Genomic DNA, 24,842 nt, shown 5'->3' with positions numbered 1-24,842 from the left:
CATGGGTAATAAATGTTTCCATATTTATGAGGATTATTTCAGCGATACATTCAGTACACATGTTTGGGATAATGAATAGCCACAGAACTTCCATACCAAAATCACCTGACAAATTTTAAGAGATCCTAAATAGCAAGTTTTCTTAAATTCTATCCAGCCAGTACAGGATCATTAACAACAGTTCCAATCATTCTTCCCCTGCAAATAATATGATCAAAACAAAAAATCAGGACTCAAACTTTTAAGGATTCTAAATACTAGCTTTGAGAAAAATCCATCCAACCCAGAGTCCCAGAATAATTTATCATATGTATAGATAATGAGTGTTATTGATGCTTATGGAGTTTTCAAAATGCGCCCAACAAGGAGTTTTGAATAACAATATCTAACTTACAAAAACATCTTATATACATGAACGTTTCAAAAAGTGTAAAGCATCAGCTGGACTTTATCATACTAACCATCTTTAGTTCTGCTATGGCAACAATGATTTTCAAGCTATTTGTTCACATTTTCTGTTATAGTTCGTAGATTTTGGAAAAATTCTCTTCAATTTTGAAAATGTGTAGGTTGTATACTGTTCCTTTTAGATTTAATTTATTGTATATGTGATTAAAGTACGCATTACAGGAAGGCATCTCAGATAAATGTGTTTCATTATTTCTGAAATTATGTGCATAAATGCATTCACTTTACTGTTATTTTATATATTTATTATTATTTGCTTTGGTTCTTTGTTCTATATAAAGTGTATGTTTTGATTCTTTATAGGTGAGCAACACATTCTTATATACATCCATATCTAAGAATTGGCCTGGTTGGCTAAGCAGATGGCATATCCAACCAACAAGGTTGTGGTTGGATATGCCATCCAACCACAAATTCTACCATGGATGTTTTATGAATGCCTTTAAAGTGGTAGATGATTTTTATTGCTTAGAGCAAAACTACCCTGCATACTGGAAGCCTGGGGTCCCTTAAAAAGTTCCAAGTTGATATCGCTGATTTTGATATCACGTTTTTTTCCTTCAGAATGTGATCCATATAGATGGTGAATAACAGAGAAGGTAATGTGCACCACTAGCTTATAGCTGATTTTACATCAAATCATCTTACTACGCAAACACACAATCAATTCTAACTGCTGACTTACAACTCGAGTATAGACATAATGCAATTCAGTAGGAAAGTGCCAAACATAAATATAAAATTTATATTTCGCATTTACACCAAATACAAAGAAAAACTTTTTGTATTTGACAACTTTTCTTTTGAATGGAAGAGATTCAATTAGAGTGATCTAGAAAATTTCAAAATGGGACACAGGACAAAGTTCCTGTGAAACAAGAAACACCTTTAATCATCAAAAAGGACAACTGACAACTTTTCATTGAAGAAAACCACAGAGTAAGAAATAAATTCAGAATTACAATAAAAGATAATACTTGCTGGATTCCATCAGAGCACAGACTATCATTACTAACATCATTTTACAGCAAAATAATATGCACAGTTCGCACAGAGAGAGAACACACAAGAAAGTTCCTACTGAACTTTTGTGTTGAAGTGACAGCCATCTGTATTTGAGCAGACTGAAAATTACTATAAAAAAAAAATGCAAATTTGTCCATAAATTATATATTCAATTTAATCCTTTATCCAAGTGTAAACAAACAAAGTTTGTTCCTGAAGTATCTTCAGGACTCCTTATCGACATGTATAATGCTATACATTAAGCGAAGGGCACACTACCCAGACCGGTTTCGACCTTTACTGAGGTCTCATCAGTGGGAGCCAGACCATTACCAAGGTGATTCCACATTGATATCACCATTTAACAGAGTAATTTAATAATAAGTGACACTTTTTGGCAATTCATATAGGTAAATATGACTTCTCCATTACTTCCACCTTGGTATCACCGCCACTGGTTCTGCCTCCCACTGATGAGACCTCAATAAAGGTCGAAACTGGTCTGGGTAGTGGCCCTTCCCATAATACATAACATTATACAGGGTGTTCGGGATAAATTTGACATATTTATAATTAATTATATTTTTCCGTAAGTTACATGTATTAACACACACTTCTCTTCATTTAAAAGTTTGGACCCTTCTTCATTCACATACAAGATGTCAGAAAGGATGGATAGCTAGAACCCACCTGAATCATGGAAGAGAATAACTTGTATCATGATGATTCGTGCCCGCCATCAAAATAAGGATATTACGACTGCTGCCCAATGCTCCCTGAATACAGTAAAAACAATCAGGCATGAACTAGAGACTTGCAATGGTGACTACGAGGATGTAGCAAGAAGAAAGATCCCTAGCAGACGATCTGATTGCGTTCGTACAGCAGAATTCCTCGCAAATCTGCAGGAACAGGTGTTGAAGAACCCTGGCATTGGAATTCGGGCTTTGTTCGTGGAGTTGCTAACTGTAGTCAAGCCCTGGATAACAAGGGTAGGCAATGGTAGGCCGTATGTATGGCAGCAGGATTCGGCCCCTTGCCACACCTCTGGGAAAAGTCAAAAATGGTTGTCTGAAAATTTCTACGACTTCACCAGTCCAAATGTTTGGCCTCCAAACTCCCCAGACCTTAACCCCATGGATTATTTTGTATGGGGCGCAGTTGAAAAAGACACCAATCGCACTTCCAGTAATACAAAAGCCCAGTTAATGGATAAAATTAAAACAGTTTTTGCGGCCCTTCCCAGGGAGACTGTAGCATCAGCTTGTTCGAGGTTCCGAAGCAGAATTGAAGCTGTGATCGATGCTAATGGTGGTTATTTTGAGTAAATCTTGTTGATAGTATTGTAATTAACTCTGCCTGTAATGTTTTTTTGTCAATTCATTAAATTTAATAGATACAAAGAAGATTTTCTTTTTCCTTACGAAACTGTCAAATTTATCCCGAACACCCTGTACATGTCTGTAAGGAGATGTGCTTTGTATTATGGGAGATACTAAGGCAAGTGATGAGAACTTATACCACCTTTACCGTGAGTTGCCCCAGTCCTGAAGATACTTCAGGTGCAAACTTTGTTTGCTTGCACTTGGATAAAGTATTAAACTAAATATATAATTTATAGTCTAACCAAGTGAAAAAACTTCCAGCAAATTTGTCAAGTTTTTCAGAGTTAAAAAAATTAACTCTGAACAGCTTGTAGATGAAACTGTACATGTGCATATATTATTGGGGGAAAAAAGTGACTGGAAAATAACTAATTTTGGGATCCAATGGCATTATCTAAGACAATGCTGTTGGATACAGCCAAGAAATACTGCGATAAAGTTGTCTGCAGACAGAAAAACAAGAACATTATAATGGATTCAAGAAGTTGAAGCCAGAAAATGAAGGATTCACAAAGAAAATCCCTGGCTAGTGAATTAACATCTGAACAAAAGGGCTGAAAGAGTTTCAGATGAAGAGAGAAATATTATTAAATTGGTAAATAAATATTTTATAAGTATTAAAACTGGGATATTATGATATAAAACTGAGATAACTCTATTATTTCTTTCATAATGATCAGTATTCATTATAATAAAATAAAATTTATTATAAGATCAAGTACAAGAAATAAAATGTACGTGGAGACAAAGCCATTAGAACAATGAGAAGTAGAAAGACTCCTAGAGCAGATGATGTCTGATCAGATCGGAAAATTTCCCTGAGAGAAATAAATACTTTGCTTTAAACTCTGCTCTCCAACACAATATCCAGTGCATCTGACTTCCCAACAATCAGAAGAAAAATCACAAAAGCTGCAAGGAAAGAACCCTTGAAGTTTCCAAAATTTCCAAGTCAGTGTGTGGGGATATGGAAAACAATTGGTTTCTTTATTTGTCAGCAAGGTGAGAACAACGTTGTAAACTTCAGTGCTGTAAGATTATGCCTTCTTTCTTGAAACAAAGCTCTCACTCCCTTGCATTCAATAATATCTAGCCAGGAAGAAATCTCTCTTCTTGAGATGATATATATAACTCTAACCTTTCTTTCTTTCTTTGAATAAACAAATCACATCCACAGCTTTCTCACCTTCTCTTATAGCCTCAGGACATTGTCTTACAACTGCTGGTTCAAATACCAAACTGACTGTTAAAAGCATTTTTTAAATTACTTCTGACATACAGAGTAATATATTAATTATCAAACTATTCAGCGCTTATCAAATTCTGTAAAAAAGGAATTTTCACAGAAATAAGACTGAATATCTTGTTAGACTTTTCTGTGGAAAAGAGTGTAACATACCAGGATTGTTTGAAAAGTTTTGTAAAAAAATTAAGTTAAATATATTTTTTTGGAAAAAATCACCTTTATTTCTCAACATACTCTCCATCGAGGTCTACACATTTGGTCCAGTGAGTTTCCAATTTTTTCATCCCATCTAAAAAGTAGGATTTGGCAAATTGTGCAAAATAGTCATTGACAGTTGATGACATCATTGTTCGAAGAAAAATTTTTGCCACTGAGCCAAATCTTTAAATTTGGGAACAAGAAGAAGTCACACGGAGCCAAGTAAGGAGAATATGGTGGATGTGGAACTTATTCGAACCTCAATTCATGCAGTTTTGCCACTGCGGTGGCTGAAGTATGGGATGTTGCACTGTCTTGATGAAAGAGCACCTTTTTGTGTGCCAACCTTGGCCGTTTTTTCTTCAGTTCTTCTTTTAAATGGTCCAACAACGATGCATAATAGATTCCTGTTATTGCCTTACCTTTTCCAAATAGTCTATCATGATAATTCCTTGAGAATCCCAAAAAACAGTGGCCAACAACTTCTCAGCTGACAAAACGATCTTCGCTTTTTTTCAGTGCTCTTTCACTGGGCATTCTCCACTGTTTTGACTGCTGCTTGGACTCAGATGTGTAGTGGTGGATCCAAGTTTCGTCTACAGTCATGAATCGATGCAAAAATATCCTGCGAATTGCAATTAAACATCGCCAAACACTGCATTGAAATGTCTTTTCGCATGCGTTTTGGATCGACAATCAACAATCGTGGCACCCATTGCGCGCACAACTTTTTCGTGCAGGATATTATACAGCTGTTCAGTTGAGATGCCTACAATCTCAGTAATCTCATGCACTTTCACTCGCCGGTCTTCCATGTTGATACCATGGATTGTGTCAATCATTTCCTTCATAGTGATATTAGTCGGGTGTCCGGAGCACGCTTCATCTTCGATGGACTTATGATCACGTTTAAACTCATTTATTCAAAAATACATAGTCTTTAATGCTGGTGCAGAGTCCCCATGAACTGCATCTAACTCAGCTTTGATCTGCGCAGCCATCGCCTTCTTCACATCCCGGATGTCACTTCTCCAGACTTTGATCTATTCCATAAACTGAAAATAACCACTCCATGAGACACACTTTAATACCATTGAGGAGGTTGCTGATAAAGTCACCCGACTTTCCAAAACACATCAATAAAATGAGTTTGTTAACAGGAATACAAGAATTACCTAAACATTAAGCAGTAGAGTAGATAAGGCAGAATGGAGATTAAATGTGAAGGCCTATAAATAATGTGTTTTCTTAAAGAAATGTTGTGTTTAACAATAGGTTTTGAGGCATTTCAAACACTTAGTTTCAGTGAAGGAAGTAGAGGTTTAGATCAGTTTTCTAGCTCTGAGTAGCATTTCCTTAATGGGTTGTATACTAATGTACGAGTGCAGTGGTATCTCGCTAATTCGAACTCCTCCAGTAATCTGAACTGCGGTTTGAAAGAAAAAAGTTTTATTTATTACGTATTATTATTTATTTTATTATTATTACAGTATAGTACAGTATTTTTTTCACTGTCGATTGTACGGTTATACTCTAGACCTAATTTGATTTATTGTGTGTTTGCATTTGCTTTTTTATACTGTACAGTACGTACTGTATTGTCAACATGTATCACCACTGTCCTTAATGAACTGATTAGTCGCCACTATTGCATAGTGTTTGTTTATCTTTATGTTCCTGCAACAACAACGACTTAGCCTAAAGCCTGGTTGTATATAACGCTCAGTTGTTCTTTGGTTATTGAAATGAAACATTGTCTGAGTTGTCGTTTATTGTTTTGTGTTTTCGTAAGTGATTTTATTTTTGCAGATAAATTTTAAAAGTGTCAGTTTTATTGTTTATTAACTTCATTTTTTATTTTACTGTTTTTAACACTAAAATTTATTTCGTTAAAATGGCTACCGGGTCGAAGCCTAACAAAAGAAAACACGTAACATTATCATTGTCGGATAAGTGTAAAATAATTCAGTGTCTGGAAAAGGGTGAAGCAGCCGTACAGCTTGCTACTAAATACAATGTCAGCAAATCTAAATCAGTGACATAAAAAAAAAAAAAAACAAAGATAGAATTGTAACTTATGTTTCAACCACAGAAGAAGGACCAAGCAAGAGACAAATTCTGAAAACAAGTGATTTTTCTTTACTTGATTCTGCTGTTTATACACGTTTTCTTCAAGAAAGAAGTCATCATACTCCCATCTCCGGAGACATTTTAAAGCAGAAAGCTAAGTATTTCCATTCACAAATTTACCCGGATCAGAAATTCAAAGCAAGTGATGGTTGGCTAGAAAAATGTAAGACACGCCATGGTATTCGGTATCTATCAATACAGGGGAAAAAGAAAAACTGTCTAGTGACTTTTCTGCCATAGAACCATTCCAAAAAGCTTTTTTAGAAAAAATTCTTGAATTAAATTTAACCGATGATCAAATTCATAATGCGGACGAAAGTGGTCTTTGTTGGAGGTCGTTACCAGAGAAAACTCTAGTTCACAGAAATGAAGCCCAGTTGAAAAATGTACAAAGAGCATGTCACAATAATGCCTTGTGCAAACGCCTCAGGAAAACATAAATTAAAGTTACTTATGATTGGAAAATCAAGAAGCCCAAGACCATTTAAGAACTGCTGCCTTCCGGTTTTGTACCGAAGGCAACGTAAAGGATGGATGAATATCAAACTTTTTTCAAACTGGTTTCACAACGATTTTGTACTGTCTGTTAAAACTTATTTAAAATCCCAGAATTTGGAACAGAAAGCACTTTTATTATTGGATAACTGTCCTGGACATCCTCCGGCAGATGGATTAGTAAGGATGGATATTTTACGGTTATGTTTTTGCCTCCAAACTGTACTCCATTGTTGCAACCAATGGATCAGAACATAATACAATCAATTAAATTAAAATATCGTAAAGACCTGCTTTTAAATGTAATTTCCCAAAATTATGACGTTACCACATCGATAAAAAACATAAATTTGAAGGATGTAGCATTCTCAGTTGCTGCTGCTGCTTGGGAAGATGTCGAACCTGAAGCAATTCGAGCATCATGGAAAAAACTGTGGCCTTCTAGAATTTACCAAGATAACTATGGTGATACACAAAAAAGAGGAAATTCAAAACGTGCATGATTTGGTTAAAAATATAAATCCAGATGTTGAAATTTCACAAACAGATGTTACGGAATGGATTACAGGTAGAACCAAAAGTTAATTCGAAATCAAATCGGATGCTGAAATTATAAATATGATGATGCAGAATGAATTAGAAGACGATGAGGATGATGAAGAACTCAAAGAAAAAAAAGTAAAACATGGAGAGGCAGTTGACAGTTTCAATGTGTATAGAATGGGCTAAACAGAATGATATGCCATTCCACAAAATTTTGTTGCTAATGCAGCTCCGAGAAGAAGCATTCGAAAAAAGTTTAGATTCCAAGAAGCAAGAAAAAATCAGTGACTTTACAGAGAAATAAAAAAAACCTTTTTGTGTTATTTTGCGAAACTTTTTTTTTTGTGTTCTGTACAAGAAAGTGATTTTTTTATGCAAATTAAATTATTTACCGCACTATGCAATTTTATTAAATCAGAATCCTCAACAATACAGTACATACACTTTTTGGGTGTCCTTCGCATGGATCATCAAGGCTGGTACAGCCACGTTTAATTTTTACAGTACAGTACAGTAGCTTTTTTTCTATTAGTTACCTCATTTATGTACAGAATTAAATTGATGTATCATTAGAATCTGATTATTTTTGTCTTAAACGCTAGTTATTGTATTAGAAATTTGCTAATCCGAATGAGCATTGTTTTTATTAGTTCGGATTAGCGAAATACCACTGTATATGCACATTTGCATGTTTTTTTTTGATAATTTACTGAATGTTCAAATAAGTCAACCCTGTGGAATTCTTGAATATGTTAATCTCTCATTGTTGCCTGGAAATAATAATTGTTAGTTGTTTAAAAGAAATGGAATGGGAAAATGACGGAATTGATGTTTTGAGTTTGGTCATTTACTGGAAACTTCAACTGCATAGGCTATTGCTTTCCACTGGCAAGTTACAAGACATGAAGTGGGTGATATAATGAGGAAACAGCAAGTGACATTACTTTGGTAAACATTACTCAACGATAAACGTTTTAAAGGTGAATAAAACTGGCAGGTTGCCGAGTGTCTTGCCACATTCTGAGATGTACGCCCTCTGTCCAAAAAGAAACCAAACTTTTGATAGAAAATAAAACACAGGCTAATTATAATTATTGAAATCATTTATTTCAATCAATATACTCTCCCTCAGCTTCAATACAGTGTTTTGGCATGGTCAATTAATTCGTTAAATGAGCTTTTTTTATATTGGTTTTTAGGACTCTGTTGAGGGTCATGGTTACTTCCGCTTGAACATTTTCAATGGTGTCATATCGCTTTCCTTTCATCGGCAAATGAAGTCGGGGGAAGAGAAAGAAGTCACAGGGCACTAAATCAGGTGAATACGGTGAGTGATCAACACACAAACTTGGTTTTTGCTCAAAAACTGTCTCACAATGTGATGGTGAGTTATCGTGCAAAAGCGACCAGCTGCCTGCATCACGATATATGCGCTATATGCGACGAATTCTCACTATCAACCACTTCAAAACTTCGAGATAAAACTCACCATTGACCGTGTGGCCAGGCGGAACAAATTCTTTGTGGATACTTGGAATTGTAGAAACAAATCAGCATTGTCTTTACTTTTGACTTCTCCAAGTGACTTTTTTTTTCAGATGCCTCTTCTGGTGGTCTCCACTCAGCACCCTGGCAGCACTTTGTTTCGGGCTCATACTCAAAATACCGCGCTTTGTCACCAGTAACGATATTTCAAGGAAGTTTGAATCCTTACGAGCGGTTTTAATGAGGCCTTTGCAGTGTTCAATACATTTCGGGCTCGAAACATTTTTTGGTCATCGATCAACTTGTGGGGTACAAATCGCAAATTCAATTTCCGAAGGCCCAAACTCTCAGTCAAAATGTTTTGCACAGTTGATTTTGAAATCTCCAATTCATCTTTAATCAATCTCATGGACGATTTCGGGTTTTCTTTGATGAAATCACGAATTTTTTTTAGATGTTAACTTCGCTCACCCCAGTTTTTGGATGACCCGGATTTTCGTCATCCTCAAGCATCTCACGACCACTTTGAAATCACTTAAACCACTTGTAAACTTGATTATGGGATAAGCATTCCTCACCGTATGCTTTTTTGAAGCATTTGATGCTTTTTGGTAAAACTTTTACCAAATTTAACACAAAAGTCAATTGCAGCTCTCTGTTTGAAACTCATTTTCCGACCATTCGTCAAAACACACTGTCACTCTTGGCACTATAATTTTGCTTCTAATGAAACAAATGTCATAAACAGTTGACACAACACTAACAAAGGTTGCCGCTTTCAATAACAAAAAGATACAACATGTGGCGCCACTAGTTTATTTTATTATCAAAATGTTCGGTTTCTTTTTGGATAGAGGGTGTAAAAGTGTTTTACACTGCACAAAACTCATTTTTTTCCCATTTTTATGAAATATGTGAACATGGTCATTTTAAATGCTTGCCAAACAAGAACTATGCATTGCACATGGCTAAAATTTTGCCAGGGATCATGAAATAGATGATATATGCTGACAATGGTATGAATGAATGGTGTCACTGTCTATTAAAAATTCACCAAACTTTTCAAATAACCCTCGTATTAATTATAGCTACTGGGGAGTGGGTAATGGCACCATGGAAAATTTTCTCATGGCTTTTTGGTCTTCAAAATCATTTCATTAGGGAATCTTTCAGCAAGAGTTGAACAGCTTTTTATACAGTAGCTTGTAATTTATATGAAAGAAAAAAGCAAAGTGCAGGAAGTTTTTTTTTTTTTTTTGGATGCAGTTGTTTTTCCAACAGCAACTTATGGATGCGAGACTTGGAACCTAAAGAAGTCAGATAAGAAACGGATATGTGCTTTTGAGATGTGGTGTTACAGAAGGCTGTTGAGGATATCATACACTGAAAGGTGTACAAATGAATGGATGTTAGAAAAGATTAGTAGAACTTTAAGGCTCCTTAAGGATATTGACAGAAGAAAATTAAAATATTTTGGACACATAGAAAGGATGGAAGGAGGACTTCTCAGAACAGTAATAGAAGGTAAAGTTCCTGGAAAAAGAGGCAGGGTTAGACCATCAATGAGATGGATGGATGGCGTGTGTGGAGTGACTGATCTTCAGAGAGTTGAGGCTGCCAGAAAGGCAAACAACAGGACTACATGGCAAGGCCTAGTGTGGAACATCATCGAGCATCAGAGTGACCATACGGCATCTGTAGATGCCCAGTGAATAGACAGACTTAGATATACAAAAGCAAAGACCATGAAGATTTTTTGAAATGCTAATAATATTTAGTACAGGATTTTAGTACCCATTCATACCTGAGGCCAATGAATTCCCGAATGATAACATTTGGAAGTCATCATAGTTCATCATTCAAAAGTTCGGTGGCCTAGATCATGGCCAGGCACTTTAGCATTTTTTTATTACTGAATCAAGGCTGCAGTCCTACTTTGTAAAATTTGATACAGCAGATGTGATCCTCTTAATCCTAATTTAAAATACTGTAATGTTTTGGTTGTATGATTACAGATCCAAAGGCTGACGTCAATAAAAGAACTGCAGGTTTTATCTAAACTAACTCATGACTTGAAAGTTTATTTTTCACTTAGTTAGACTATAATAGATTTAGTTTAATCCTTTATCCAAGTGTGAGCAAACTTTTTATTAAATTAATAAAAGGTGGCACACCATTTGGCAACTCCTATAGGTGGAGATGACCTTGCTAATGCTTCTGTCTGCTATCTCCACTCGGGCCTGGCTCCCACTGAAGAGACCTCAATAAGGATCGAAACTAGTCTGGGTAGTGGCCCACCCCTTAATGCATAACATTATACATATCCGCAAGGAGATGTGGTTTGCATTATAGATACTGAGACAGGAATGTTGTGAGCTTGCTCCACCTTTGCAACGAGTTGCCTGGTGTTGTATCACCTTACCCCAGTCCTGAAGATACTTTCAGGTGCAAACGTTGTTTGCTCACACTTGGATAAAGGATTACACTAAATTTATTATAGTCTAACCAAGTGAAAAATAAACTTTCAACATCTTTCTCTAAATCCAGAGTAATTTAATAAAAAGGTGGCACACCGTTTGGCAACTCCTATAGGTGGAGATGACCTTGCTAATGCTTCTGCCTGGTATCTCCACTTGAGCCTGGCTTCCACTGAAGAGACCTCAATAAAGGTCAAAACTAGTCTGGGTAGTAGCCAACCCCTTAATGCATAACATTATACATATCCGCAAGGAGATGTGTTTTGCATTATGGGAGATATTGAGATAGGAGTGTTGTGAGCTTGCTCCACCTTTGCAACGAGTTCCAGGTGTTGTACCACCTTACTCCAGTCCTGAAGATACTTTCAGGCACAAACTTTGTTTGCTCACACTTGGATAAAGGTTTAAACTAAATTTATTATTATTATAACTTATGAGCATTAACAGGAAGGTGGATGCCAAAGTTATAACTTAGTGCAACAGTTTGTGGTTCTCATACATCCAAGAAAACTATAATCAAGCTCTTGTAGGATTTGCTTAAACAATATGAGCCATAATGCTTAATTTTGATTATGTTCATATATTTTGGATGATACATATATATCATACAATACATTTTATATGATATTTTATCTAAAATGGCTAAAAATACTTTGTTTAATATGATGATTTTATGACAGCTGACTCTTATTGGGGGTGCTTAAGGGTTGAAGCTGTATAACTGAGAGGAGACCTCCACATAGCCTTTAAAGGAATGCGGAGAACCAACCAGGGCTTCTGACCTAATATCCAATCCTCACCTTCTCGTGGTGCACCCTGTTGGGTATCTACTTGGATACTGAACGAACGAGGATGGGCTGGCAATTTGGGATTTAGCCGACCAAATTGTATTCTTATTGGTTAAACCAAAATAAAAAAAAAAATGATGGTACAATATGAAAAAATTTCATGCCGGCTGGGGCGTCGCCCGGTTAAACAAGGCCCCCGTTGTTTTCGCCAGGGAACCAGGGCGAACAGCGAAAAGTCGGCTACTGGAACAAATCTGAAAACAAACCCCAACTCAACATCACCAGAGTTAAAGATCGGTACTATCAACCTAAGAAGCCTGAATGGCAAAGAAATGGAGCTAGCTGAGGAATTAGATAAGTACCAGATCGACATAATAGGGGTGACTGAAACAAAAAAGACCAAAACTGGTGAGATCTTTCTGAGCAATAAATACAAAATGTTATATTCAGGCAATGACAATCAAGGAAAAGAAGGAATAGCCATAGTATTCAACACAAAATATGAGGCTAATCTTCTTGGATGGCTGGCAGTCTAAAGTAGAGTAATGTGGGTAAATATGAGAATGGGGAACTAGACAATGAGACTTATTTGTGCCTATGGTCTCACAGAAGGTTCCCCATTCTCATATTTACCCACATTACTCTACTTTAGACTGCCAGCCATCCAAGAAGATTAGCCTCATATTTTGTGTTGAATACTATGTGGAGGAATTTTTTGATGCGTTAGAAAAAGCAACTGACACAATGAAAAAGGAAAAGTTGGTCCTTGTTGGGGATCTAAATAGCAGAGTAGGAAATGATTGTGAGACACAAAAATATTTTGGGAAAATTTGGAGAAAAGAGCAAAGCTAATAATAATGGCAAATATCTGTTGGATTTCTCCTCAGGACATGGACTGGTTATTACTAACACCATGTTTCAACATAAAAATGTGCACAAATTCACATGGAGAGAAGAGGCTAGGAATAAGAAGTCTCATTGACTATGTTATTGTTGATAGTGATGTTTTCTCCCTGGTGCAGGACACCAGAGTGTACAGAGGATTTGAAATTGGAAGTGATCACTATTTAGTCTTGAGCAGGATAAAATTTAATTTCAATTCAAAAGAATAACATGTAAGAAAGTTTTAAAGCGAATAAAAGTTGAGCAGCTCTCAGATGTGAACTGTAGACTAAAATAAAAGATTATTGAAGAAAAAATGAAAGAGTTTGAGAACAGGAACCAAACCTTGGAGATTCAGTGGCAAGCCTTCAAGAAAACACTGATTGATTCAGCCAGAGAGGCATGTGGTGAGGTTGTTTGCAAGGATAGAAAAATCAGAACTCCCTGGTGGACGCAAGAAGTTAAAGAGGCAGTGAAGGAAAAGAAGAAAGCATATCAAAAGTTCCTGTCAAATAAGTCAGCTTGTGCTCTTAGAGAATATACAGACAAATGCAAGAATGCTAAACACTGTGTAAAACTAGCTAAACAAAAGTCATGGGAGGACTTTGGCAAGAATATAGAAAATAAATATCAAGAAGGTGACAAAATATTCTGGAGGTTGTTGAAGAAGCTTAGGAATGGAGGAAAGAGTGCTGTAAAAGGAGTTAGAGATGATACAGGTGACATGAAAACTGGAATAAAAGATATTCTTGAAGTATGGAGTAATTACTTTGAAAAACTGCTAAATGAAGCAAGCAGTGATGACAGCACAGTGGTAAAAAACACAGACCAGGCATGCAGGCAGGAATACATATCCATACTTGAAGTAGAAAAAGCCATCAAAGGCTTGAAATGTGGAAAGGCAGCTGGAGTAGATGATATTCGACCAGAAATGCTGAAGTATGGTGGTATAAGAGTCTTACAGTGGCTGCACTGCATAGTTCAGAAAGCCTGGACAGAGGGACGAATTCCCGATGATTGGAGTAGAGCTCTCATAGTACCCATATATAAAAAGGGAAATACAACTGAATGTGAGAATTACAGAGGTATTTCCCTACTGAGTGTTCCTGGCAAAATCTATGCAAGTATACTTGAGAAACGGTTGAGAAGAATTGTGGAAGAAAAGCTTGGTGAAGAACAAGCTGGATTCAGGCCAAACATAGGCTGTCAGGATCAGATCTTCACTTTACGACAAATAGTGGAGAAAGCATGGGAATAAAACAAAGATCTGTATTTAAGTTTTGTCGATTTGGAAAAGGCATATGATAAGATGCCAAGAGAGAAGCTATTCAATACGCTGCAGTTATATGGTGTCAATGGAGCATTATATCAAGCAATATTTAGTCTTTATTTGAGTTGTAAGTCAGCAGTTAGAATTGAAGGAAGTACAGGAAGATGGTTTAATGTTAAATCTGGTGTGAGACAAGGATGTACATTATCCCCTCTGTTATTCATTATCTATATGGATCACATTATGAAGGAAAGTGGTATTAAACAGGATATCAAAATTGGAGATATTAATGTCTGCTCTTTGCTTTATGCAGATGATGTTATACTTCTAAATAAATCCGCTACAAGTCTACAAGATTCTCTGACTAAATTGAATAGCTGTTGTAATAGATATGGTTTAAAGGTCAGCAATAAAAAGACAAAGACAATGAAAATAGGCAGAATCATTGAAAATGTCAACTGTGTTGTGAATGGAGAACCTGTGGAACAAGTAAAACATTTCAGCTACTTAGGCACGATTTTTACTCAAGATGGTAAATTAAATATGGAAATAGACAACAGAATCAGCAAAGCTGGTATGGTGGGAAGTCAATTGAATAAATTTATATGGAATAAGAGAGAAATTAGTCAGAACACTAAATTAGATGTATACAAGACAGTGTTCAAACCAGTTTTAACTTATGGATCTGAGAGCTGGGTCAGAAGTAAAACACTTGACCAAAGACTAGAGACCACAGATATGAGAGTCCTGAGAAAGATTAGAGGCATGAACAGATAGCATCAATGGCAATATCATATTAAAAATGAGGATATTAGGAAAGACCTTGACATTGTCTGCATCCAGGAATGCGTTAGCAGAGCTAATCTCAGGTGGTATGGTCATTTAAACAGAATGGACGAGGAAAGATTAGCAAAACAAGTGTTCTCTGCCAGGTTGGCAGGAAAACGACCCAGAGGAAGACCAAGATATAGGTGGATTGATACGGTACAAAGTGCCTTAGACGATAGAAATATAAGATCTGATAATGTTGGAGTCTTGACAAGTAACAGACTGATTTGGAGGAAAATTGTAGATAGGAAGTTAGTAATAATATGATTTTCCCCCCCCACGTAGTACTATCATATCCTGTACACCCCTTGTGGGTACATGGCAGGAATTTGATGATGATGATGATAACTCTTATTGTAACAATCATCACTAAAGCAAACTTGCTTGCTATAGCAAACTAATGGAAAGGCCCAACCAAAGCCCTACAGGCAGAATTCTGTTTTGAAGGAAATTCTACATAGCTAACTACCCATTATAACAAACTGCAGGCCTTTTATGAGTTTCCTATAGTGAATTCATGCCTAAATTTAACAAACGTAATTTAATGAACCACAGTAGTACGATTTTTTATTACTTAAATATTTCGTCCTAGTATCTTAGGACATCATCAGTACAGTATGACAATACTAAGAATGATAAAAGAAAGGGCATGTATGTACAATGGAATCCACATTGTGTATTGCAGTGGCACGTTGCGACCTGAACTTAAATTAAATTAACTTAAAATTAATTACAGTTATTATTTTACACAATTTTGTATGACAATTTCCCATACTTTAGGGATGGGAAGAACATCATTGCGGTTTAGATTTGGTCTGTGGAATAGGGCTTCAGCACTTGTTTGTTTTTTTTATAAGCGTTCATATTTATATGAAGATCTGTGTTGAAGTTTTGTCTTTTTCCAATGGATCTTGTGGTTTGGGTTTTCAACTCCATGTTGAGCGAGGCTTGATTTTTGCAGTTTGATGAGGCGGATATGGTCTTGATGTTCCGAAACGCGTTTAAAAACTGATCTGCCTGTCTGTTCAAAATAAGAGTTTACAGGAGCATGGAACCTCATATACACCAGGTAGTAGCATAGGTGAAAGTTTGTCTTTAGGCGAGGTTAACAAGTTTTGGATCTGGTTGATGGGTTTGGTAGATGGCAGCAAGATTGTATTTCTTCATAATTTTCGAGAGCCCTCTTCGGAGATGCCTTTGATATAAGGTATGGGAATCTTATAGGGTTGTTCTTGTCTAGGTTGAAGTGTGGAGAAATTGCTGATGATTTTTTTGAGTTGTTTTGAGATTGTAACCGTTTAGAGTGGCTGTGTTTTAGAGAATCTCGGAGGAGCATAATCAGTGTGCTTTGGTTACCAATGATTTAATGATGCCAAATTTTTGAGAGAGATGATCAGCTGAAGTATTGTGAATGTAGCAGCCTGAAAATGTTGGTTTGCGATGACAGAGGTGGAGATGGAGCTGTCTTCTTTTCTTTGGATGTGTAAATCCAGAAAGGGGATGCCTTGTGGGGATTCTGTTTCTAATGTAAATCTGATGCGAGGATGAAGAAGGCTTTTTCTAAAAACTGAAGTAGCTCTTGTTCGGAATGACTCCAGACTGAGAAGATATCATCGACATATCAAAGCCGGAGTTTTGGTTTGGGTTTGAACGCGAGGATTTTTTCTTCTAGATGTTCTATAAACAGATCTGCCAAGTTGGGTGACAAGGGAGACCCCATTGCTGTTCCGTCCTCTTGCTAGTAGATTTTTCCTTTCCATGTAAAGTAACCAGAAGTGATAACAAATTTGTAAAGTTCAACAATGTCCGATGGAAATTTTTCGATGAAAACTGGACTATGATCCCACAAAAAGACAGCTGAAGAAACTGAACAAGCTACTCGATGAAACAACGTCGTTAGATGAGGAAACTTCAAAAAAACTCAAAACATACCATGCCAAACCTCCGAGAATATACAGTTTACCCAAGCTTCACAAGAACAACGTCCCACTCAGACCTGTCGTTGATTCAATTAGCACCCCAACTTACAAGTTATCAAAATTTTTATCAAACCTTCTCCGTCCCCACATAGGCCATTCAACCTCTTCAATAAAAAACTTCACAGATTTTCACACCAAAATAAAAGACATTCAACTGCTGACAACAGACATGCTAATTAGTTTCGACATCGTCTTTCCCTTCACCAATATCTCCCATAAAGAAACTGTAGCCTATTAAATCAAAAATTTCCGTCAGACATTCTTGAACTTTTCAAATTTGTTATCACTTCTGGTTACTTCACATGGAAAGGAAAAATCTACAAGCAAGAGGATAGAACAGCAATGGGGTCTCCCTTGTCACCCAACTTGGCAGATCTGTTTATAGAACATCTAGAAGAAAAAATCCTCACTTTCAAACCCAAACCAAAACGCTGGCTTCTATATGTCGATGATATCTTCGCGGTCTGGAGTCCAAACAAGAGCTACTTCAGTTTTTAGAAAAAATCAACCTTCTTCATCCTCACATCAGATTTACATTAGAAAGAAAATCCCCACAAGGCATCCCCTTTCTGGATTTACACATCCAAAGAAAAGAAGACTGTTCCATCTCGACCTCTGTCTATCTCAAACCGACATTTTCAGGCTGCTACATTCACAATACTTCAGCTCTCATCATCTCTCTCAAAAATTTGGCATCATTAAATCATTGGTAACCAGAGCACACAGATTATGCTCCTCCGAGGATTCTCTAAAACAAGAATTGGAAATAATCAAAAACACAGCCACTGTTAATAGTTACAATCTCAAAACAACTCAAAAAATCATCAGCAATTTCTCCACACTTCAACCTAGACAAGAACAACTCCATAGGATTCCCATACCTTATATCAATAGGCATCTCCGAACAGCTCTCGAAAATTATGAAGAAATGCAATCTTGCTGCCACCTACAAACCCATCAACCAGATCCAAAATTTGTTACCCTCGCCTAAAGACAAACTTTCACCTATGCTACTACCTGGTGGATACGAGATTCCATGCTCCTGTAAACTCTCTTATTTTGGACGGACAGGCAGATCAGTTTTGCAATGATGTTCTTGCCATCCCTAAAGTATGGGAAATTGCCATACAAAATTGTGTAAAATAATAACTTAACTGTAATTAATTTTAATTTAATTTAAGTTCAGGCCGCAACGTGCCACTGCACGCAATTTGGATTCTATTGTACGTACGCGCCCTTTCTTTTGTCATTCCTAGTATTGCCATACTGTACTGATGATGTCCTAAGATACCTAGGACAAAATATTTACATAATAAAAAAACCTACTACTGTGGTTCACGTGTGTTAAATTTAGTAACAGTATGTTTAGTTTCTAGTTTTAAAATTGAATAAAATTTCTAGTGTCCTTGCATTATCCACAGCACTGGTCAGAATTAACCTACATTCAGAGTAAATGGTTTTCAGACTATTCAGTGTTAATATTAAATGAAATTACCCATGCATCTGGAGTAGAGTGATCTATTTTCACATTCATCAGAAACAAAGCTCTTTCATACAATTATTGTGATGGGTAGAAAATAAGGCTAAAAATAAATGTTCTTGAATTCTGCAAATGTACATGCATGACATGAGGTCTGATGCATTACCGAACAAAAAATAACATGAATGTTTCAGCATTTTTCAATGCTAGAAAGAGAGCACTTTTCTTATAAATGATGCTCAGTTTTCAGCTACTCAGCGACCATGGTGACAGCGTGTACCTGTTGCAGTAAAAAATAAAAACACAATACAATACTATTATCCTACAGAAAATCAAGAGTGTGAAGACAAGAACTAAGATGGTCGAATTCTGAAGCTGGAACAAGCATATTGCCCATCCATGAAAGATATCAGGTAATTCATTGTCAAGGCATTGGATTCTGATTTCACACCATTTTATTTCATTACAAAACTGACAATCAGTGAAAGACTAAATTTCAATGAAATGTGTTTATAAAATACCAAGAATTGGAAAATATTTAGTGTTACATTTTCATGTCTTATTGCTTTGAAAGGTCCATCTCCCATATAATAAAAGCAATTAATCAAGTTACTCAAAATTACAAATCCAACTATTAGATTAAAAACAATAAGAAACCTGTGAATTCCATGTCCACAGTAACTTCGAACCACTGAGAATCCATGGGCTTGAGCATGTTTCTGGATAATATTTCCTATTTCACGATACTTCACTCCAGGTTTTACTGTAACATAGTAAGAACATATCAGAAAGGACACAAATCCAATTGATTTTATATTATAAAAACTATATGCTTAACTCTCACTATAGCAGACAAACATTATAGTGAACTCACTCATTTACTATAAATCAATGAAGGTCATTCAACGCAACTCCAGTATCACTGTTAATTTAAAGAATTCATTATAATGAACTATTTCTTTCATCCTTCCAAGTTAGAGCTCTTTGTATAGTGGTCCAGGTAATGGTCCATAAACTTTCACTAAGCATCATGGATCTTAGTGAAAGTTTATGCACCCAATGATTACTCAGTCTAAGTAATCATTGGGTACCTATTTATGCCTATCAATGTTAACCCTTCAAAGTTAACATTAATAGGCATAAATAATAATAAATAAAAAGACAGGCAACTATCATTACACATTCATTTACAAGCTTAGCATCGAAACATATTGTCAACACATTCTACTTAAAAATCTATTCACAGTTATTCACCATACCATATGCAAATTTCCAGGAATGACTTCTTGTTCTTCCCATTTTGCTGGGAATAATCCCCTCACTAACCTAAACATTTCTATCACATGATCTTTCCCCATACCAATCCAATAAACTGCATTTACGTTATCTTGATTTCTCTACTCATAACTAACACTTCACAGTATCCTGAAATTGTATTAGTTATTCTGTGGACTTTCTTCAGCATTTCTTCATTACAATACAACCACATTTTTTCATCACAATACAACCAAATTTATGTACAATCAGTATTTGATCTGATCAAGTGTCTAGAACCATCCCCTTATTTACCTGACAACACTGCATATCATAACAGCAATAGATTGCATAATGTTTGAAACTCTTGCAATGTGCCCTTTTAACCTCTGTCAAACATCATCTAGCTTGTGGGCATGATTCCACTAATATGATACACAGCCTTAAATCTGTCTTCCAAAATGCAGCACCTTGCATTTATTAACACCAAAATGACAACCCTACTTATTCATCTAAGCTAAAATCTATTCAAACAAATAAGTGAATTTACTCTGATCCACATAAAATATTATGAACAAATAAGATGAACACAGAATCTTGTGGAATGCCACCTTGTAACTCTTCTTTTCTGGGTCACAGCCACTCCTCTCTCTCTCTCTCTCTCCCCTTACATATCTTTTATACAACAAATTACATATCCACTCCCATCTTCCTTAGTTTGTTGATCAATTTTGCACAGACATTCAACAGATTGCCAAGTAGTAACTGGCAAATGTCCTTCAAAGTCAAAAAATATCAGAGTATACTATTCTCCTTCATCCAGAACTGGCACCTTATTTCCTATAAAATGAAAATAGATTACTAAAAGAAGACTTTACAAACCTGCACTTGCTGTCATAGGGAATCTTATACCTGTCAACTCAGATTGCATATTCAATATATTCCTAAACAATCTCTTCAATGCCTTAATCACATGATACATATAAACCAAATATTAATAAGATAGTGCGTTGGATGATAACTATGCATTTTTGGTTATCATCTGGAAGAACTGACAGTACCATGACTGGATTAATTAAAGGAGTCACCTGCACTACTATGTCCTCCTTTCACTTTAGGACTCTACCAATGGCAGCCGGTGAAAATTTTACGTGGAGGTGCTGCATATACAAAATAATAATAAATTTTTTTTCCCTATTCAGTAACCAATTTATTAATAAATAAATTTACATATTAAAAAATGCTTTATTAAAAATATTTCACCCTCACGATGAACACACACCAATAATAAAAGTTTTGTATCTCACAGAAATAACGCATGTGCATGCATACAATTTATCTGTAGCGACACTGCTAAAACAAGCAGTGTCAGATTCACTTGTTATGTGTAATGACAAGTGCAAACGAATATCAGCGAGTCTAGCTGCAATCGGCCGAATGCGATAATTCTAACACTGCGTTAGATCACAGTGCATTTGTTTCATGCAATGATAATTGAAAAAATATAATTCGTTTCATATTTTCAAAACAGCGACACTCGTCATAATTCAGTCTTATATCTATAATAAATAAATAATTGTATGTTATTTTAACAGAATAAAATAAGATTTACAAAAAATAGTTCACCCTCACCACGAATACGCACCAATAATAAAAGTTTTGCATCTCACAGAAATAACACATGCAAGCATACAATTTATCTGTAGCGACACTGCTCAAATGAGCAGTGTCGGAATATCTGCGAATCGAGCTGCAATTGGCCGAACATGTTAGATCGCAGTGCACTTGTTTCTAAAGCGTTAATCAACAATTCCAATTATTAACTATTCGATCAATGTTGAAACATAAGCTATAACCTTTAACATGTTGTGTTACATTTATATAAGGTTGTAAGCATTGTTATTATTTATAAACACAAACAAAATTTAATTTTTTCATATTTTCCTTGGGGGTGCTACAGTGTCACAGTGCTTATGTACAAGCCGCCACTGGACTCTACCTATGGACTCAATGAAAGTGATGCCAAGAGATATCTCCAGTTACTCTCTAACTGGTGGTATGTCATCATAAGGACACTGTTTTGCCCTTCTTTGCAATTTATGGTACTGAGGGTAAGACTAACTGGTTTACTATTTCGTCTGTCACAGAAACCATCTTCAGGAATACAATATTTTAAAATTACAATAACAGACTCTCTCTCTCAGATCTCCTCATGTCTGAGGACTCGTGACCTTCCTAATGATGTTTCGCCATTTCTTTCTCTCCATCTGGTTTAAGTCCAGTGATTTTTGATATTTGGTCAACCCCACCTGTTGGGGGGTTTTCCTCTTTTTCTTTTCCCACACGGTTTACCTGGATGATTACTTTTTCCAGGCAGTTGCCTTTCCTTCTACATATGTGTCCAAAATATTGCAGTATTCTCTTTTCAATTATGTTTATCGGTCTTGTGTGGATATTAATTTCTTCTAGGATACTTCTGTTTGTTCGCTTTTCTGTCCAAGACACTCTTAACAATCTTCTCCAGCACCAGAGCTCAAACGCCTCAATTCTTCTTCTGTCATCTTTTGTCATAGTCCAAGACTCTAGTTTTTCGATGAAAAACTAAGGTTTCTAAAAGCTTAATTTTCGTCTTTTTGGATATGTGCTTGTCTTTCCAGATCTTGGTTAAATCAGTCATTGCTTTCTTAGCTAGTGCTATTCTTCTTCTTATCTCATTTTTACATCCATCTTTTTTTGTTATTATCACTCCAAGGAAGTTGAAATGGTCAACAATTTCAATTCTTTCTATATCTATCTCTTCTGCGTTCTTTAAAATCATTATTCTGGTTTTGTTTTGATTTATTCATAAACCGTGGCTTAGGCTATCCCATTCTAATTGATTTAGGATGGATTCTAATTCCTGTTTGCTTGTTGCTATTATCATTGTGTCATCTGCATATCGTAGGTTAGTGATTGTTCGGCTACCTAATTTAATGCCTCAATTCCACTTTTCTAGAGATTTTTTCATTATAGTTTTGCTGTAAAGGTTGAATAGTAATGGTGAGAGTATGCATTCTTGTCTTGATTCATTTTCAAATTGAAATGCAATAACACACACAAAACAATTTAAAATGGTCTAATTTCTTCAACTTATTGTTGGGTGTTATTACAATTTTCATATTGTATTCTCTGTGACAGAGACAAACCCATTTATTTCTGTGTGCTGTATTAATTCAATTAAATGTAATTATGAGCATGAACCAGTATTTAAGCCTAAATACTTGTTTACTCAGTATTTAAGCCTAAATACTTGTTTACTCTTTTAAAATTCTACTGTGCCTCATAGGTACAATTAATTCTTTCACACAAAAATGCATGATATCATCCAATCCCACCACATTATTAATATCTAGCTCCTTAGACCTCATACATCTCTGGGTTCACTCATTTCTACTCTAAAGACTAGAAATGAGTTTCTCCTCCATTCTGGGTATTGTCTTTACCACATTGCTTGTCTAGTTTTGCCATTTATCCACTTTGCAACTATAACACTACCTAATAATTTATTCATCTTACTCTGTATACAGCTGTACATTGTCGAGTCTACCAATTACCATGGTTCACCAACATCTTCCCTTGCAGTTCGTCATCACATGGTAATGAGGGTAAGACTAATTACAGAGCTTTCCATATTTACTTGCTATATAATTGCATACATTCACCTAAAAATGCTTCGCTATTTTCTTATTGATCATATATATATATATATATATATATATATAAAATAAGTTTAATGACTATTACTTATTTTATAATATTCCAACCGAGTAAAAATGAATTCTCCTAATATATATATATTCCTTTTGTTTGAATTAAAATCTTTTCAGCAACATCTGAAATCAGTACAGCACAAACAATTTACAAGCATAAATGTTTAAAATTCATTTAAACTACTCAAAGCAATCATCTCTTTGAAAGCTATTCTCTTTGGTTTTATATAGTATCTCCTTTTCCAATCTATATTCATATAATTAAAAAAAAAACATTAAAAAAAACCGTCACCTTTTTGTTTACTTGCTTAAACATTTCACAATGATTGTCCTATATTCTCAGGCTTATAACATCCTTTGAGATATTTATTTCAAACCCACACCAAATAGCTTTGACACCACATGCACTGCTATTTTTACCTGTACCCTAAGCAGGCACAATGCTCCTATCCTTGGCAGAGCCGTCCCCATCTCCTCTTCAGTCCAAACCTGTATATCATTACCAGTTGATCAAGTTTTACATATATCTCCTTATGTACACCAACCTGGTCAATGATGCAAACTCAGCGCTCTTATTGGCTTTACATTTTTCGGGAAATGATAACGCCATAGTAGGACAGTTTACAACTGCAAGGGACCTGGTATACCCCAGGTAGGTCTGGCAGATGAGGCTATTTGTGCAATTCGAGGAAGAGCTTGCTGCTACACTAAACGATGACCACTGGACGATCCTCTCTGTCTTGAGCACTTCAGCAGAGAAAGAATTTAATAAAATATGATGTCAGCACATGAAGGTTACTTCTTGGCGTGTGGAAATGACTAGCATACTATAGTATGCCCACACTTGTGAGAGCTTCGCTTAGTGATTTGCCAAGAATGGTCGATTCATGCTGAAGGGGGAGAAAGAAATGAAGGATGTACGAATTGGTCGCCAATACGTGAAATCACGTGCTTTCTTGCCTATCGCTGTACTAATAGTAACTTGATTTTCGTTGTCGCAGAAGACTGATTGATTACCCTATTTTCAGAATGGATTCTCCCTCTTGTAACACGCACAAAAGTGTCGAAGGGTCTCACATCTGTGGGCGTACTATAAAACCTTTCAACTCAAGATCATCCCTCCCAAATATATGGACTACCAAAAAATCCATAAACAGCACATGCGATTATATCCCATTGT

The 24,842-nt window shown here is 35.9% G+C and overlaps 1 protein-coding gene across 1 annotated transcript in view; it reads right to left on the bottom strand.

Moving 5' to 3' along the window:
* Positions 1-24,842, bottom strand: part of LOC150104559 (methionine aminopeptidase 1) — a 172,653-nt gene that overhangs the window by 26,361 nt on the left and 121,450 nt on the right. Inside the window, exon 10 of the mRNA XM_090395775.1 lies at positions 19,317-19,422. Within this exon, the coding sequence (XP_090251901.1) occupies positions 19,317-19,422 (106 nt within the window). The remainder of the gene's footprint in view (positions 1-19,316; positions 19,423-24,842) is intronic.

This window comes from Typopeltis vanoorti, chromosome 7, assembly GCF_054136105.1.
Source record: "Typopeltis vanoorti isolate ZY-2024b chromosome 7, IOZ_Tvanoo_1.0, whole genome shotgun sequence".
Classification (NCBI taxonomy): domain Eukaryota; kingdom Metazoa; phylum Arthropoda; class Arachnida; order Uropygi; family Thelyphonidae; genus Typopeltis; species Typopeltis vanoorti.
This window is presented reverse-complemented; position numbering and strand designations above follow the sequence as displayed.